Raw genomic sequence first — 19,043 nt, 5'->3', positions numbered from 1 at the left:
GTCCCCGCCGATCTGAAGGTGATGGTCATATGACACCCGCATATCAATAAAACATGTTTGCTACAAGATGTATCACTTACAATAAAGTGATGCTAGTCTGACACTCTCACATGTTTGCAAAGCCGGGGGTCCAGAACCGAGTTTGGGAAAACCTGGTGTAAAGCACTGTATTGCATTATCCAGTGGGCTGGATATGAAAGCGTTCCTTTGGGGACTTCGTCACTAGAGTTGCATGCATGCAGTCAACCACATTCAAGTATTTTTCAAGAAAGCAGGGAACATGATCTCCGATACAAACTGAAGCAGATGAGTGAGGAAACTACGAAACGGGATTTAATCACTGTTCTACTGGGAGCGCATTTTACTCTCTGGGAGTGAGGAGCGCTGGTGAAGGGGGTTCGCTGTACCCCGAACGTCACGTCACAGGCTGCTATACCCTGGAAGAAAGTTTGTATTATCAGCCTTTCGAGTTGCTGCTAGGAGAGGGACCAAAACGTCTAACCTCAATGCTTACATGTTTAATATTTGTCTACTTTTTTCCGTTGTATTAAAATGAAGTGCCTTCCCACCGGATTCGTCTTAAAAAGTGCCTTATTTCCCTTATTGCTCACCTTTCCATTGATCAATGGAACGCCGTCACGGTATAACATGTTCCAGGGAAGCGCATACTCTGGCTCAGAACAACGACAGAGGAACAAGTGAGTGAAGTTTTCATAGTTGTTTGTACTGTATGTATAATCAGACATTTGTCTATAGTTTTGACTGATAATGTATGGTTATATTATTGGAGACTCCAATAGTCTAAATTGTCTAGAGTATTTACATGTTTTATGGCTTTTTATTGTTACTGTAGGCCTATGCTGAAATATATATTGATTTATTTTTCATTGAAATTAGAACAAAAAAAGCACATACTTATGGGTTTACACGTTATTTGTTTTTAAAATAGGCCAATGGCAACAACAATAAAAAGTTCAATAAAAATGTCACTGCAATTTAATAGAATAATGAAATCAACACATTTATGGTAGGCCTATATAATGATTAGATTGTTTTACTTCAAGGACTTCACCATTCCTCTTTCATAGGCTGAATTGTTTTCGTCATTTTGTGTGACTCAATAATTCCATTTTTCAGAAACTGGTGTGCATACGTCGTGCAGAAGAACGTGAGCTATGCGGTCGTGGGTGGCACCGAGAGCTTTGTGCAGCCGGAGTCTGCGCCTTGCCAGATGCATCAACTCAACTGCGCGCAACAAGTGATGTAAGTGGCCCAAGAGGCTCTCTCGAGAGGGTGGGGTGCTGCTATTTTTATTGGTCTCGAGAGCGGTGTTACAGCAGTGACTCAACATCATTAAAGAAAGTTGACATTGAACACTATTGATTACTTTGAATGTTAAAAATACTTCCACATATCAACCAATAATGTTTAGGATCCATGACCATTGTCCCATCCTCTGCCTAGTATTTAAAACACCATCACATGATTGCATTGTTTATTGGCATTCCGAATAACTTGTGTAAAGTGCTTTATAATATCAGCAAAGAAAATTACTGGTCAGCTGTTAATGTCGGCTACTGTATTCATGATCTCCATCGGCTAGTTTATCACTGCACTACAGCAGCAGAGGGTCACAAGCACTGAGTAGGTGTAATTATCCTCTTGGCACACTTGTCCCATTATCTTCTGTAATCTGCATTCACCCTTTCAGATCCTCAGATTATTCCGTATTTATGACAGATCATCTGCAAGTGATTTAGATGTTTATGACGAACCAGTGAGTTTGATTGACTGATCCGTTATGGTCTATTTGTCACTGTCTGGGACAAGAAACATGTCCGTGATCCCATTGAGCCTTATGGAAGATGAGGGGAATTAAAGATTGTGCAGCTATGATGAAAAATCTATTTATTTAGCTAAACTGTAAATAATCATCTGCTTTGTATTGGCACACATGGTACAGTTACGCACACAGCCCCCCCCCCCCCCCCCCCCCCCACACATTTCTCCCTGGGTTGGCTGCTTTCATGTGTTATTATTGAGCATCGTGTTGGGAAACATGTCCTGGGGCCAGTGACGAAGCGTGGCTCCACATTTGACAGGGTGTAAATGGTGGAAAACATTAAGCAGCATTAAAAAGGGGTGCATGATGCATTAGGAGTGTGACTGGCTAGCTAGCCCATCTGGAGGCTGTTGTCATAAACAGGTCTTTATTGCTGGGATTCCAAGGCCTGTACTGCTCTCCCGAGAGGGGTCACTGCTCAAGCGTAGTGGTAACTTGGCAAAGCATTGCTCACATTACTCACATTCAGGAAATGTCCATTGAAACTTTGAAAGCAGAAGCCCAGTGGAGAATAACATTGAGGGGGTTTTATGTTGTGAACATAATTGCTAGATTGTCTTGTTGTGGGTTTTTCCTTTTGACCTTGTGTTCCCAATGGTCATATGGTTAGACAAATTTAAAGTCAAAACAATCTCCAAATTATAGAAAATGTGAATGCACATTTAGGTCATCTCTTTCTTTGCCATATTACCTTTTCCTTTTTCCAGGTATCGAACCCAATTCCGCCCCATGTATAAGGTTGGCTATAAGCTGGTGACAGAGCTGGAGTGGAGGTGCTGTCCAGGGTACCAGGGTCATGACTGCAAAGACCTGAAAGGTGTCCCGTTCCGTCAGACAGTCCTGGGGCCTCGGTCCAACCCGCCTCCTGCCCCTGGACACATCGCAGAGACACAGGGTAAGAGAGCTGCTTAAACATACCTCACCTTTTAGAGACACATACCTGAGCCACAACCCATACATAACTAGTATGCTAGTCTGGTCATATGATTAGTTTAGGAATGTTTTTCACTACTCTACTACTGTAGTAATGTAAAGCATAGATTTAACCCACAATAATAAATATGGGTTCCCTAGTAGAAAAGAGGACATCCTAACCATTGGATTTTCCTTCTGTAGGTCCGGGGCAGCAGGCGTGGGGTCAGAGTGGCCACCCCTGGGGGGCAGAGGGGCAGCCAGGAGGTCAGACAGGCCAGGGGGGGGTGAGTGGCCAGGTGGCGAGCCAGGGAGGGAGTCAAACGACACAGCAGATGGAGGAGGAAGTGCAGCGTCTGTCACAGCAGGTCCTGGACATGCAGGCAGCCATGACCAGCCTGTCTGCCAACCTGAGGGTGGATCTGCAGGAGGACGCCAGCAAGATGCTGGTCACGCTGCTCAACAACTTGCGGCAGCCGGAAAGCGTGCGTGGCGAGCAGCAGAGCATGCTTCTGCAGGACCTCTCCATGGAAAAGGAGTACAAAATGGTGGACATGGACGAGTTCACAAACAAGATCAACAACCTCACAGACACCCTCAACACCAAGAGCAACACCCTGGATGACCTCCATTCCAGGGTCAACCACCATGACGGACAGCTACGTCTGCTAATGGAGGCCACACAGGCCCCTCTGGCCACACCCCCTCCGGCTCCCCCGGCCTATGACGCGGCCCTGCGCGCCTACGTGGATGCAAAGTTTCACGCCCTAAGGGACGAGATGATGGAGGGCATGGAGATCAAGATGTCGGACTTGAAGAACTCGTGTGACTATAAGATTCTATCAGTGCAGGAGCAGTCTGAGTTCCAGGAGAACAGCTACCTCAGCCTGACTGAGCTCCTCGAGTCCAAGGAGATGGACCTCCGCAAGGAGATCCAGGACCTCAAGAATGAGCTGCCTGGTCTGCTTAGGGGAGACGGAACCCCACCAGGTCTGCAGGAGCTGCAGAAGGAGCTGTTCCGGGCCTCTGGGGCCCAGCCAAGACTCCAGTCCAGCCTAGAGAAGAAGCCCGAGCCTGACCAACTCCTGCCCCATGTGGAAGAGCTGGAGGCCCATCTAAACATGTCAGAGAGGAGCGTGGAAGTGCACAGCCTCTTCCTAGAGGAGAAGCTGAGGAGAGAGTGGGCAGAGGGGGCTACAAACCTGAAGAAGGCCATTGAGGACAGGATGAGCTCCATGGAGGACCGGGTAACCAGTCTACTGGTGGAGATAAGCAGCCCCCTATCTAGGCCTCAGGCTGTGCTGGAGGCACTGCCGGGTGAGGTGACCTCTCACAAGACCAGCATTCAGGCTCTGGAGGACAGATTCAATGCCCTTAACCAGTTGTGCTCTACAGAGTGCAAGTCTGACCAACTGGCCATAGAGAGCATTCAAAATAACCTCCAGGTCTACAAAACTAGCCTAGACACCATGCAGTCTAGCATGAAAGGCCACTCAGCTAGTCTTGGAGACATGGAGGAGTATGTCCAAGGGCAGCTCCTGAACCATACCGCCAGTCTTACAGATACACAGGAAGAGCTATGGGCTCTGAAAGGACGTATGGGAGGACAGGAGGGCTTCCTGTCAGCCCTGGGGCTCTCTCTTAGCCAGCTGTCCCTGGAGCTCCAAGGGCAGCTTCTGAACCACAGTACCAGTCTTGCAGGTGTGGAAGAAGCACTTGAAGCTCTCAGTGGGCGTATTGGAGTGCAGGAAGGCTCTCTGTCAGACTTTGGTGTCTCTCTCAGTGCTCATCTTAAAGATGTGCGGGGAGAGCTGGGAGCTGCCAGCGAGCGTATTGGAGGACAAGAGGGCTCTCTATCGGCCCTGGGTGTATCTCTCAGCCGGCAGTCCCTGGAGCTCCAGCAACTGAACACCTGTTGCCAGAGCAGCGTGGGGCCGGCCCATGATGCCAGGGACCTGCAGGAGCTCCACCTGGCCCAGAGAGAGGAGCTAAGGGCCCGGCTGGAGGAACTGGGACAGAAGGTGAGGTCCGAGGCAGATCACTGCAGGAACAGGACCGAGGGTGTAGCTCTGGACGTTAAAACTGTAGATGGCCGGGTTGCCAGCTTGGATAACATGTGCAGCAGGCTGGAGCCCATCTCCAGCAGCCTGCACAGGATCAAAGAGGGGCTGAACAAGCACGTGACCGGCCTGTGGAACTGTGTCAGCGAGATCAACAACACCCTGCTTGCCCACACCAAGGACATCGAAGGATTGAAGGGAACATATCAGAACCTCCAGGACCACTTCTCAGTCATCACCCAGGACCTCCATCATCTAACCACCAGTCCTGAGAACACTGGTAAGACTTGACACAGAGATTTGGTATTTATTAAGATCCCCATTAGCCGCTGAAACATGACATTTTACTAAGCACAGAACATTATTAGTCAAGTACTGAAATACATTTAAAACGTCACACACAGCCTACATATCAGTACATACACACATTATCTAGGTATAATGCAGTGCAAATTACAAAACAAGATAAATAAAATGGATGTGTCTCTTCACAGTCCCCATTGTGCAGTAAGGTGTTTAATCAGTTTTTTTTAAAACTGGTTTTATTGCTAGCTTGAGTTACCTGGGATGGCAGAGTTCCATGTAGTCATGGCTCTATTTTATACTGTGCATTCCCCAGCCTCTGTTCTGGACCTGGGAACTGGGAAGAGACCTCTGGTTGCATGTCCTCTGGTTGCATGCCTTGTCCAAACTGTGTGCCAACTGCATGAACAGACAGTACCTTTAACACATCAATACCTTGCACAAAGACCAATAGTCTCTCCTCAACTTTGAGCCAGGAAATCTGACATGGATGTTAATGACGCTTTCCCTCCATGTACATCTAAGTGCGATACGTGCTGCTTTGTTCTGGGCAAACTGCAATTTGACTATGTCCATCTTTGCCACAGATGACCACAAGGCTGGGCAGGTGTGACAAAACTAGGGCCCATAGAAACTGTCTAGTCGACTGAGATGGCTAGAAGGTAGAGCAACGCCCTATCATGGACAGACCTCTTCCCATTTTGGCAACCATTGAGTATATATGTTTTGACCATGACTGCTTGCTATCTAGGGTTACACTCCAGAAGTTTAGTCTCTTCAACTTGCTCAATAGCCACATTCAATAATAGATCTAAATGAGGTTTAGCGTTGAGTGAGTGATTTGTCCCAAAAATTATGTTTTTTGTTTTTTTGATATTTCGCACCAGCCTATTGCTTAGTTACCCATTCTAAATCTGACTGGAGCTCTATGTTAAGGGTGTCAGTTATTTTACTGTTGCAGCCGACGTGTATACTTTTGAGTAGTCAGCATACACGGACACACAGGCTTTATTCAAAGTCAGTGGAAGGTCACTTTAAAAACAGAAAACAATAATGGCCCTAGTTGGCTGCCCTGCGGTACACCACACTCAACCGAATTTGCATGAGAGAGGCTTCCATTAACGAACACTGTGTTCTATTAAATAGATAACTCTCAATCCATAATAAGGCAGACAATGCAAACACCTACGTTTTTTCAGCAATAGGTTATGATCAATTAAATCAAAAGCGGCACTGAGGTCTCCCACAGTCTTCTTACTATCAATTTCTTTCAGCCAATCATCAGTAATTTATGTCAGTGCCAGGCATGTGGAGTGCCCTTCTTTATAAGCATGTTGAAAGTCTGTTGTTAACTTGTCTTCTGTAAAATAACTTGTTTTCCCAAAATTTGTAACAGGCTGATTGGTTGGCTGTTTTAACAATTAATAGTGTGCTCTGATACTCTGGGGTAGTGGAATGACCTTTGCCTCCCTCCATGTCTGAGGGCACACACCGTCTTCTAGGCTTAAATTGAAGATGTGGCAAACAGGAGTCACAATAACCATCATGTCGAAGTAAACTTGCAGTCGCGATGCTTTGTTTTCCTACCACTACAACTTAGAAAATCATACACAGTTTATTAGGCTAAAGATTAAATAAGATTGACCACTTTGCTTGCTTAAAATATGCATGATTATTCCAATTATCCAGGTTATACCTCTCATTTGTTCTTAAACCTACACTTCCCCCACGTCAGTGCTCTCCTGCTAAGTTAGTTTCATACTGGTTACACCACAGTATATATCATCAAGGTGTTCCAGTAGCACAAATTGGAAATTACAATCAAATGGTGCTAGTAAGATAAATCTCAGAGCTGCAGCTGGAGCCCATTTGGGTTGCTTAAGGTTGTTGATTTAAATCGTGCCTAGTAATGTGTATTTAATGTAGGACCTGTTAGTGTATGTCTCTTACCAGGTTTCCATCCAACCTTTTTATGTACGTTGGACAAAAAATGTCACGACAGGCCTGATGGAAATAGCAAATTTGTTGGTAAACTTTACATCCCCTGCCACCACATCTATTTCTATTGGTACAAGCACTGTTCATGACACAAACTGTTCACACCCCTCTTGGTGGCAGAGAGAAACATTTAGAAGGTGTATTTACAGTGTATTTCCTGCAATTTTACAAATTTTGTCATGGGGTGCAGAGAACATTTTGCAATTCTAAAGCTAATTGTCTTGCAATTATATACATTTTGCCATGTCTAACGTGTATTAATGTGATATTTGAGTGATTGGAACATTACTACAAAATCTATGTGCCCCTCCCCGCCGACCCCTCTTTGTTTATCACAGACTTTGTGCCAAAACCATCGACAGAGATAAAAACAGGATGGAAACACATAGAACTTCATTATTATTATTTTAAAATAAAAAGTTAGATGACTAAGTGCTTTCTATGTGCGTTACGTCATGACGCACAGCTTTTTATCCGCAACTAGCCAGTTTGATGGAAACACCCCTGGTGGGAAAATGTACATATTGTTTTGTGCTCGTTTAGAATATTTTCATGAAAATCTGTCGCAAATTGAATGTAAACCTAGCTAGGTTCTTTGTGAGAACTAAGGGCAACGGGAAGCTGGATTTCAATCTCCCTGGGTTTTGACTCAGAGGCAGCACTGATTGAACACACACGGTTATTTTAAATAGTTTGTGTCCGAGCAATGCTTGGCGGGCTCCTTATCTCTGTAGTAAAGGTCTTGACAGGTCCAGTTGGAACCGATATACCCGACCCGGGCCCAACATTCTATTTTGTCCCTCTGGTCTAGTTTGGTTCCTGTTTGATTCTATGTGACCACAGCTCTGCATGTTTATTGTACGCTAATAAGGTGCATTTTATTGACTTATAGAAGGTTTAGACAACATATAAAGACCTATTCATTAACCAGAAGAGCAACTTGGCTGATAAATGTCATTTATTTGTCACTGGTCCAATCTGGTCTGATTGCCCTCGGGTCTGTCCGGGTTCAACTTTTTGGAACCCGTAAAGACCTATACTCTGTTATAACTATATTTTTGTTAAGACTAGCCTTGCTGTTTCATGGTCATCTGAGAGTTCAGAACCCCCATATCCTTGGTCAATGCAGATAACTAGTGTAAACATGGGCTCTTTGTAAACATGGGCCCAGGCGAACTCAACCGGACTCCGATGAGGTCCACAGCTGGGAATAAGGGAGCTGGAAGCACACTCCATAACATTTATGAGGGTTGCGTCTCTTCTTCTGAATCCAGCTCTATATGACTCACTGGTTTACAGAGCAGCTCTGCATGTTCTGGTCTGGGAGTCCAATGGGGAAGGGGCCTGATCCTGGCTGTGAAGCCACAAGGAGAGACTTTGGATCGGAGTCACTGTTTCAACCCGTGTGCGAAGCATGCACTCGGAGACTCTGAGAAATGAAGTGTCAGTACCCTGCCATTGACTTGTTATTATAGTAATAACTTATATTTAAAATCATTATTCTATCAGCTGGAATGTTTCAATGTTTGCCCTTAGAGGGCATTTCGCTTGTCATATGTTCCTGACTGGATGCTGCTTTACCATGGATCACATTGGGATATCATTGGCTCATACTTGGCTCATGGCTTCTCTTTTGTCCTGGACTGGTCTTTAGCGTGCACAGCGGACTATCGCTACTTATCAGGAAGTGGAAAGTGCTGTCCATTTATAGGGACCTCTGTCACTGGCTTATCAATTGTCCACTTATAGGAACCAAGAAGAAGGTTTGTTTTTCGAGAGCAGAGTGGACCGGGTTCAGACCAGGCGCTACTGGGTTGACATGACATCACACCCTCCTTCAACCTTACTCTTCCCCCTCAGTGCCCTTATTTTCCCTCTCTCTTTCTCCATATCCCCCTGCCTCCTCTTTCTCTGGTTTTGTTGAATATGTTTAACACACTGGCCTGGCCCAGTCTCTCTTTAAATGAACACAGTCTGCATCCCAAATGGAACCTTATCCCGTATATAGTGCGCTACTTTTGACCAAAGCCTTATGGGGAGCCCTATGGACACTGGTCAAAAATAGGGCACTTACATAAGGGATAAGGTGCCATTTGGGACGCAGACACAGTCAAGACTATCCCCTGAGCCACATGTACTGCCATGACGTCATACACACCCTTCCTCCTAAACTCAGAGACTGAGTAAGAGCTGAATGGGCGGGACATGAATTGGGACCCTCAACTTTCCTCAATGGTTTAGATAATAGATATATTGATTGCTGAAAGGAAACATCAGATTTTCCTAAAATGGTGTTTGGCTGCTCAATGACTGACACTCCCGGCTTGACAAGCGCCAGATTTAGCTTGGCTTGAAGACCGGTCTGAAAATCTAAAGTCTAAAACTGCTAACAGATTTGTCTGGTGTATTTATGTTTGTGTTCACTGGTGTGGTGCTCTACCGGGAGATTCCACGCCAGTGTAGCTGGAACATTATTTTGGTATCTCCGATTATTCTAGCATTTCTCACATAGAAACTTCCCTGGGAGGAAGGATGTTTGATATGCTTTTTACAGTTGTATCACAAGCCATTTAAGACAAAAATCATGATGAATTGTTAGAGCACACTATTAGGAGTATAATAACACCAAGATGTTGTCTGTATCATGTACGGATAATAGGATCTTACAGGAGGCATGTATAAAAGGGTCTAAAATGGCCACTTTCATCATGGTATTCTCAAATCATTTGTGATGTAAATTTAAAAAGCGTGTCAAACATGCTTCCTACCAATTAAGTTTCGATGTGAAAATTGCCAAAACAATCTGAGATACGACAAATATTTTCAGGCTATGCTGGCATGAAATCGCCCCTATTGTCAATATTTTACAGGGCCAGACTATCCACCTGTGCTCGGGAAAAATATGTTTTGTTCGGTTAATCAGAAGTGTAGTTTAATTAGGGCAATTTCCCAAACCATTAGTCACAACCAAGCGGCTAATGTGGTGTCCCCTGAGCCTATCAATCACTCCCCAGAGATTAGAATTGTGTGTGTACGTGTGTGCATGCCCATGTTTGCCTGTGAGAACCACACATGCAATATACTCACCCTTGTTAACTCTTCCTTGCTGAAAGTCCAGACAACACAACACTTAAGAGTTCAGTTATGCGCAGTACAGAGAGAAGCTAGCATGCTTTTCTGCCTCTTCCACTGCCTCAGTGGCCATATTGTTCAGGTCAATGACCCTCTGACAGATAACCAAGGTTGAAGGGTTACAGACACACAGGCCAAGCGTGATAACCCTGGCAGGACGGCAAGTGTTCCAAATGGTGCACTAATCCCCAATATAGTGCACTACATTTGACCAGGTTCCTATGTGCTTTGGCCAAAGGTAGATAGTCCAGAGACAAGCTAGGACCTGATGATGCACAGCACAGTCAATCTCTGAGCTCCCACTGCAATAAAGCATGTCACTTTATTCTCTTGCTAAAACCACCATCTAGCTCTTTTTTTTATTTTGATGGGGGTGGGGGCCCCAAAAAATCTGAACTCATCGAGGGGCCACAGTTTCTTGCGGGTCTGCGTACCCACATCCATAACCACATCTAGTTTTAGAGTTAATTTCCTGCAATTCTACACATTTTGCCATGTGTTATAGGGATAATGATTGCCGTTTTTAATACGGTGTCTGAGTGAGACCGACAAAATCAATGGGGGCCCCATGGCCGGTAATTTGACCATGATAGCTGGCCACTAAACTAACTTGGCATTCTAGAAAATGTTAGCTGGCATAGAATTGACAGACTATCAGTGACTGACATAGGAGAATTTGCACCTTGTGTATTCTGCTATTCCAACTCTATTCCATCTCAGGCGTAAGTTGAGACCCCGACAGAGTTAAAAAAAAAAAAAAAGCGTATATATATTTTTTCTTCTTCATATGAAGATATTCAATTGTCTTTTTTCCCCCTGAAAGTAGACTAAACTGATGTGGTACGGAACATAGGATATCACAGGGATTCTTATATATCCTCAGACTGGTGGAGGGAATGGCTGGCTGTAAGTCTGTGGTCTTTTCTAGCTCAGTTGGTAGAGCATGGCACTTGTAACACCAGGGTTGGTGGGTTCGATTCCCGGGATGCATGACTGTAAATCGCTTTGGATAAAAGCGTCTGCTAAATGGCATATATATGACTGTAGGATTTCTTGGATACACTGTAACACTCCCTCCAGGTCGACAGTTAAAGCCAGGGGCCCCCAGCTGCAATTGTTTACATCCACGTCTTTAATCATAGTGCATGCACACGTTAGAGCTCCATCCTTTAATCATTACCCTGCGATTTAGGCTGAGATTGGCTTTCAGTCAGAATCATCAAGGCCCAACCGACTGCTACACATAATCAAACTAAACTAAACACACACACACACTAAATTACACACACATGTACAAAATCCGCCTCAAGTCTTCCTTCCTGTGGTATTTTACAGATTGCTTCTAGTCCCCTCTCTGTGTAGTGTTTATTAGGGAGTAGGGTGATGTTGCCTCTAGACACTGATTCGGGGTCAGTTTAGCATTTACCCCCCCACTAATGGTTAAGGTTGGGATTGGGGGAGGGTAAGCTGATCCTAGATAAATGTTTTAATAGCCAGACCATGTTGTTCTGGCTTTTATAGCGACTGACCTCTGTTGCCTGAGGTGGGGGATAGGCTGCCTGGTATGCAGGTATGCCTTTCATGTACAGCTTAATCCCTCTGAAGACAGAGTTTGGACCTGTTGCCTGTTATCTCATTGACTGCTCAGGAGAATAATGAGGAGTAGGGCGACGTTGCCCCTGCCTAGACACACTGATCTTGGGTCCGTTTTGCATATTCCCCACTAACAGTTCAGGTTAGGATTATGGGAAGGGAAAATGATCCTAGATCTGTACCTAAGGGGAAACTTCACCCCAGAACAATGTTGAGAGGGTTAATGATTAGCTGATAAACTCATGTGTAGTTTGTTTTAGTCATCTCAGCTCTGGCTGTCAGGAATGCACAAACATTTGACTCCTGTCACAGTGGATGTGTCTGCGGTGTGCTGTTTAGGTCACTGATGACAGGGAATTACTCACTGTTTGATGACAATTAGAATCTCTCAGGCGTATTGAGAACCATTCTATATAATAACTGTTCTTTCGTGTAAAATGACAAGAGAAAGTACAGTAATAAGGTGAAGGAGAGAGCAGAGCCGTGTTGAGTGGGAAACACTCCCATACAGAACATAATGCCTCCCCACTGGAGACCAGGGTTTAATCACTGTATACTGCGTCTCCCACCTATTTATCTCACCATCATTCCCATCTAATAAACCTTAAAAATACTCAGGGTAGAGAGTGAAATTCCCCCAAAATGTGTAATAGGTCATGTACTATAGCTAAAAAGTACACAGGATTTGGGCCAATAAGAAAAAACTCACAAGCCATTACAACAAAAAAACAGTTTTATTTTTTTATTTTTGCTAGGTAGTTTAGTCTAGCCAGCTATCTAAAACTTGTAATCATGATGAATTACTGACCAGGCATGTGCCCAGGGGGCCTGACCTCCAGGGTACACCTATGATTTAGTTGGAAACTCTCACTCAGATATGTGACCAGATTGCTCTATGGGGGCTTATGTCAAATTTAAGTGAAATTTGAATATTTTTGGCTTACACCCATTCAGCATAGTTCACACCCTCTTAAGCCTTAGCGCCACCCATCACTTTAAGAATGAACATGTAAACGCATGGTCAACCCCATCCATAATCCTGTCTTTCAATGAGTTGAAAGTATTCAATCCCCTTGACTTTTTCCACATTTTGTGTTACAGCCTGAATTTAAAATAGTTTAAATTGCGATTTTGTTTCACTAAATCTACATACAACATCCCGTAATAATACAAATTAATTAAAAATGAAAAGCTGAAATGTCTTGAGTCAATAACCCCTTTTGTTATGGCAAGCCTAAATAAATTCAGGAGTAAAACATTTGCTGAACAAATCACATAAATTGCATGGAATAATAGTGGTAAACATAATTTTTGAATGACTGTCCCACCCCTTACCACACACATACTGTACAATGATCTTTAAGGTCTCTCAGTCGAGTAGTGACTTTCAAGCCAGGGAGGTTTTCCAATGCCTCGCAAAGAAGAGCACCGATTGGTAGATGGATAAAAAAATAAAAAAGCAGACACTGAATATCCCTTTGGGCATGGTGAAGTTATTAATTAGGCTTTGGATGGAGTTGCTTACCAAGACGACATTGAATGTTCACGAGTGGCCTAGTTACAGTTTTGGCTTGACAATTGCTATGGCAAGACTTGAAAGTCATATTTTTGTGTAGATCGTTGCCAAAAAATGACAATGGATTCCATTTTAATCCCACTTTGTAATTAATCAAAATGTGGAAAAAGTGAAGGGGGTTGAAAACATTCAGAAGGCACTGTAGCTCAGTGCTTTCTCCTTGGCTAAACAAGGCTCATAGCTTAACATTTTATATTCATATTTACAGATCCAATACAAGTTTGTAATTAAGGCACATGAAAGTTCACATGGTCAAGAAGGAATTTCTGCAACAACAACAAAATAAATTGCCCTACTGCCGCCAAGAGAGGGTGGCCACTAAAATGTTTTGCCCGCAAGGTGGGTGGGGTCCCCACCCCCTAACCAAATCTTGATTAGGGCCCCCTGCATACTCAATGTGAGTTCCCACAAACCAGCTTTAACTGGGAGGTTGACTTTACTGGGAGGTTTACTTTACTTTAAGTGAAAGCTTTCACTCGAGAAGCACAAAGCATGTTTAAGAGTAATGCAAGCTTGACCTTAATGTCTGAAAGGAATTCTCCGATGTCTCTCTTTTGACCAGACAATTTTTCTTCATTGTAGTTTTTGGTCCCTAACTTAACGCTGCCACAAGGGGAAGTGAGACTGGTAGAGTCCAACTGTCTGTCAGTGTCAGGAGTCGTCACGGCACCAGCTGGTTTGTTAACACATGTTGACCTCTCCACAACTGGTCCGGGGTTTTATCCCTCGCTCTATCCTTCAACCTTTCTTTATCCCCTGGCTTGTCATTACCCCCTTTTCAGGCGTTCATGGAGGTGTGGAGGAGTCTGGTAATCCCACTGAGACCAAGCCTGTCCCTCAGAGCCCTGTCCTGCCCATTGGGCCAATACCAGACGGGGCCCTACCACCACATATGATAGAGACTGGGGAGGCAGGAGCCCCCGGAATCATGATCTCTTCCAAACCGCCCAAGGGGGCTGACGGCAGCATGACCCCCATCAAGGGCTTCGCTGGAGCCCCAGGTGAGATATAGGGGTAGCTGGGAGAGGGGCTAAAAACACGTACAGAATACAAATGCATGTGCACACCTACTCAAACGCAAGTAGGTACACTACCGTTCAAAAGTTTGGAGTCACTTAGAAATGTCCATGTTTTTTAAAGAAAAGCACATTTGTTTGCCCGTTAAAACAACATCAAATTGATCACAAATACAGTGTAGATTCAAACATTGAGACTTTATTTAATGAAGCTGCCAGTTGAGGACTTGTGAGGCGTCTGTTTCTCAAACTAGACACTAATGTACTTGTCCACTTGCTCAGTTGTGCACCGGGGCCTCCCACTGCTCTTTCTATTCTGGTTAGAGCCAGTTTGCGCTGTTCTGCAAAGGGAGTAGTACACCGCATTGTCCCAGATCTTCAGTTTCTTGGCAGTTTCTCATTTGGAATAGCCTTCATTTCTCAGAACAAGAATAGACTGACGATTTTCAGAAGAAAGTTCTTTGTTTCTGGCCATTTTGAGCCTGTAATCAAACCCACAAATGCTGATGCTCCAGATACTCAACTAGTCTAAAGAAGGCCAGTTTTATTGCTTCTTTAAATCAGAACAACAGTTTTCAGCTGTGCTAACATAATTGCAAAAGGGTTTTCTAATGATCAATTAGCCTTTTAAAATGATAAACTTGGATTAGCTAACACTACGTGCCATTGGAACACAGGAGTGATGGTTGCTGATAATGGGCCACTGTACGCCTATGTAGATATTTCATTAAAACAATCTGCCGTTTCCAGCTACAATAGTCATTTACAACATTAACAATGTCTATACTGTATTTCTGATTTTAATGGACAAAAAAATAGATTTTCTTTTTTCTTTTTTTTAAGTGACCCCAAACTTTTGAAAGGTAGTGTATGTTTGCAAGATGAATGACCTTCTTTCAAAACCTCATGAAATGTATCTTGATTATTTTACAGCTTCCCCACCCTCTAAAGGGTCTTTAAAGCCTAATATGCCAGTTATTTCTGGTAAGTGATATTTTGACTCATTTGATTTAATTTACTATGAATATAAAATTGTGAGTCTTCTGAAAATGAACCTCTTTCAACAGTTGCCCACATTCCCCTGAGACCGTCATTACACAAACCATACTTAACTTTAACAGGTAAGATATTTAGAGGTCTCTTCAGATTAAAGCAGTAGTATTCCAGTCAGTTATGGACAAGAGTTACTGTATCTGTCCTAATAAACACTTTTTTATTTTTATTTTTAAATGACAGTGAGAATGTGTGTCCCAAATTTGGGGACAAGCTGTGTCAATGTGACTTACTTACTTACCTTTAGAAAGTATTCACACCCCTTGACTTTTTCCACATTTTGTTGATTCAAATGGATTTAATTGACATGTTTTTGGCAATGATCTAAACAAAATACTGCATAATGTCAAAGCGAAAGGAACATTTTTACAAAATTCACAAATATATATATATATATCTTGATAAAATCAGTATTCACATCCCTGAGTCAATACATTATATATTATATAATGTATATTATATATTATAATCAATCACCTTTGGCAGCGATTACAGCTGTGAATCTTACTGGGTAGGTCTCTAGGAGCGTTCCACTCCTGGATTGTGCAACATTTGCTCGTTCTTTTCAAATTTCTTCAACCTCTGTCATTGCTAGACAACCATTTTCAGGTCTTGCCATAGCTTTTCAAGCAGATTTAAGTCAAAACTGTAACTCGGCCACTCAGGAACATTCACTGTCTTCTTGGTAAGCAACTCTAGTGTAGATTTGGCCTTGTGTTTTAGGCTGTTGTCCTACTGAAAGGTGAATTCATCTCCTATTGTCTGGTGGAAAGCAGACTGAACCAGGTTTTCCTCAAGGATTTTGTCTGTGCTTAGCTCAATTACGTTTATTTTTTATCCTGAAAAACAATTACAAGCATAACATGATGCAGCCACCACAATGCTTAAAAATATGGAGAGTGGTACTCAGTTATTCGCTGTATTGGATTTGCTCCAAACATAACACTTTGTACTCAGGACAAAATAACCTTTTTTAAATTTAACTAGGCAAGTCAGTTAAGAACAAATTCTTATTTACATTGACGGCCTACACCAGCCAAACCCGGACGACGCTTGGCCAATTGTGCGCCACCCTATGGGACTCCCAATCATGGCCGGTTGTGATACAGCCTCGATTCAGACCAGGGTGTCTGTAGTGACGCTTCAAGCACGGAGTTGTAGTGCCTTAGACCGCTGCGCCATTTTAGTGCCTTGTTGCAAACAGAATGCATGTTTTGGAATATTTGTATTCTGTACAGGCTCCCTTCTTTTTACTCTGTCAATGTTATTGATCCATCCTCAGTTTTCTTCTATCATCACAGCTGTTAAACTCTAACTGTTTTAAAGTCATCATTGGCCTCATGGTGAATTCCCTGAGTGGTTTCCTTACTATCCTGCAACTGAGTTTGGAAAGCCGCCTGTATCTTTGTAGTGACTGGGTGTATTGATACACAGTGTAACTAATAACTTCACCATGCTCAAAGGTATATTGAATGGCTGCTTTTTATTTTTTTTATACCCATCTACCAAATCGGTGCCATTCATTGCAAGGCATTGGAAAACCTCCCTGGTCTTTGTGGTTGAATCTGTGTTTGAAATTCAGTGTTGGACTGAGGGACCTTACAGATAATTGTATGTGTGGGGTACAGAGATTAGGTAGTCATTCAAAAATCATGTTAAACGCTATTATTGCACACACAGTGAGTCCATGGAACTTATTACATAACTTATTTAGGCTTGCCATAACAAAAGGGGTTGAATACTTATTGACTCAATACATTTTAGCTTTGCATTTTATGTAATTTGCAAAAAATATTGAAAAACATAATTCCACTTTGACATGGGGTATTTGTTTGTATAGGGCAGTCACAAACAATCTCAATGTAATACATTTTAAATTCAGGCTGTAACACGTTGGAAAAAAGTCAAGGGGTATGAATACTTTCTGAAGACACTTAGGGTTGAACTTTAACCCTGTATCTCTGTGTGTCAGGTGAGCGGGTGTCCTTCACGGCTGGTCTCAACCTCCTGCCCTTCCCTGGTGAGGTGGGCATCATCCGCTTCAACAAGGTGTTGGTGAATGATGGAGGACACTACGACCCTCACACAGGTAACTACTACAACACTGTCCCAATCACACACAGATACCACACTAACCTAAATGTAAACCGCAACCTACCCAAATAATCAAGACTGTAAGTGCAAGATTTGTCAACTTTTGTATGTCCCTCATGCAGCTAACATGAGTGCCCCCTTGTCGTTGACTGATGTTCCCTCTTTATTCGCCCTCCCTTATTTCTTCCTACTCTTCCAGGCATCTTCAATGTTCCCATGGAGGGCCATTACCTGCTGACTGCTGTGCTGACAGCCCAGAGAGGTGCCAGGGTGGAGGCAGTGCTCTCTGTGTCCAACCACAGCATCCAGAGGCTGGACACGGCTGGTTACCTTCCTGCTAATGGTGGCGGAGGTGGGGCTAGCTCCACTAGCTGTGACTGCGGAGGCTCAGCCTCCCTGAGCCTGGTTCTCACTCTGAAGCGTGGGGACAGGGCAGGTTTAGTCATGACCGCAGGCAAACTTGCTATCTCAGAGAACACAGAGGTCCTCTCGACGTTTAGCGCCGTGCTTCTCTACACCACCTCCTCAAAAAGATAACCCCCACCAATGAGTAGCATTATAAAGCTCCAACCTTAAAACACTAGTTCTACTTTAGATGTGGGTATGCCTTACAGGTATTGTAGTAACTCATGATGGTACTTTAAAGCAATCTTATGACAGAGCTTTCATACAAAAATAAATGTGTATCAAATATTTTATCATAACAGCGTTATGGAGGGAACGGGGCTGGCTACTGCCATTCATGGAGTATTCATATTTAGTGATTATATTCTAAATGCAACGTTTTTTTTTAGATTACATCTTTGAATGTATGCTTGTGTTGATGTGTGTGTTCAATTTGTTTACATTTGTTGTACCATTTATTTTAAACCTGTGTAATTTTAGGTATTTGCAAATGACTATTTTTATTGAGGACTATCAATTGTACATAGCATTGTAAGCGGAACTACTGTTAAACAAATAGACTGGTCCTTTTCCTACCTGACAAGGGATGCAGAACTTCAAAACGAGCACAGTTGTTTTGAAGGATCTTTGTATTTCATCACCTCCCAGTGAGTCACAATGTTCTTTAGGAACAATGCCTGAAAATGAACTGTTTTGAATCAGAGAACTTCAATTCTGCCCCTGGTACCAGTAATAAAAGCTTTGTCTAAACAGTGGCCATGAGTGTTTATTAACTATTGCTTTATTATATAGGCCTATTGTTAATTAATAGTATCACTATAAATGTATGATAGAATGGTTAAAGGGATACTTTGGGATTTTGGCAATTAGCATGCTAGCATGTACCCATAGATTTCCATTGATTGTGCTAACGCTAGTTAGCATTGGTCCGCATCACTAAATCTTAACTTCCTTCATACTGGACACAGACATAAAAATGGTATCCACGAGTTCATCTGTCTCTGGGGAAGTATCACTGTAATATACTATACTTATTTGTATTGGTATCGCAGGTATTT

The 19,043-nt window shown here is 43.2% G+C and overlaps 1 protein-coding gene across 1 annotated transcript; it reads left to right on the top strand.

Annotated features, from left to right (window-relative positions):
* Positions 1 to 108: 108 nt before the first annotated feature.
* On the top strand, positions 109 to 18,735 carry emilin2b (elastin microfibril interfacer 2b). Its single transcript, XM_021562958.3, has 9 exons — positions 109 to 698; positions 1,138 to 1,263; positions 2,551 to 2,738; positions 2,960 to 5,095; positions 14,200 to 14,418; positions 15,367 to 15,417; positions 15,501 to 15,554; positions 17,459 to 17,575; positions 17,780 to 18,735. Exons 1-9 carry the CDS (start codon positions 553 to 555, stop codon positions 18,115 to 18,117), a joined length of 3,375 nt encoding a protein of 1,124 aa, XP_021418633.3. The 5' UTR covers positions 109 to 552; the 3' UTR covers positions 18,118 to 18,735.
* Positions 18,736 to 19,043: the final 308 nt, after the last annotated feature.

Source organism: Oncorhynchus mykiss, chromosome 15, assembly GCF_057628025.1.
Source record: "Oncorhynchus mykiss isolate SJ-2025 chromosome 15, ASM5762802v1, whole genome shotgun sequence".
NCBI classification, from domain to species: domain Eukaryota; kingdom Metazoa; phylum Chordata; class Actinopteri; order Salmoniformes; family Salmonidae; genus Oncorhynchus; species Oncorhynchus mykiss.
This window is presented reverse-complemented; position numbering and strand designations above follow the sequence as displayed.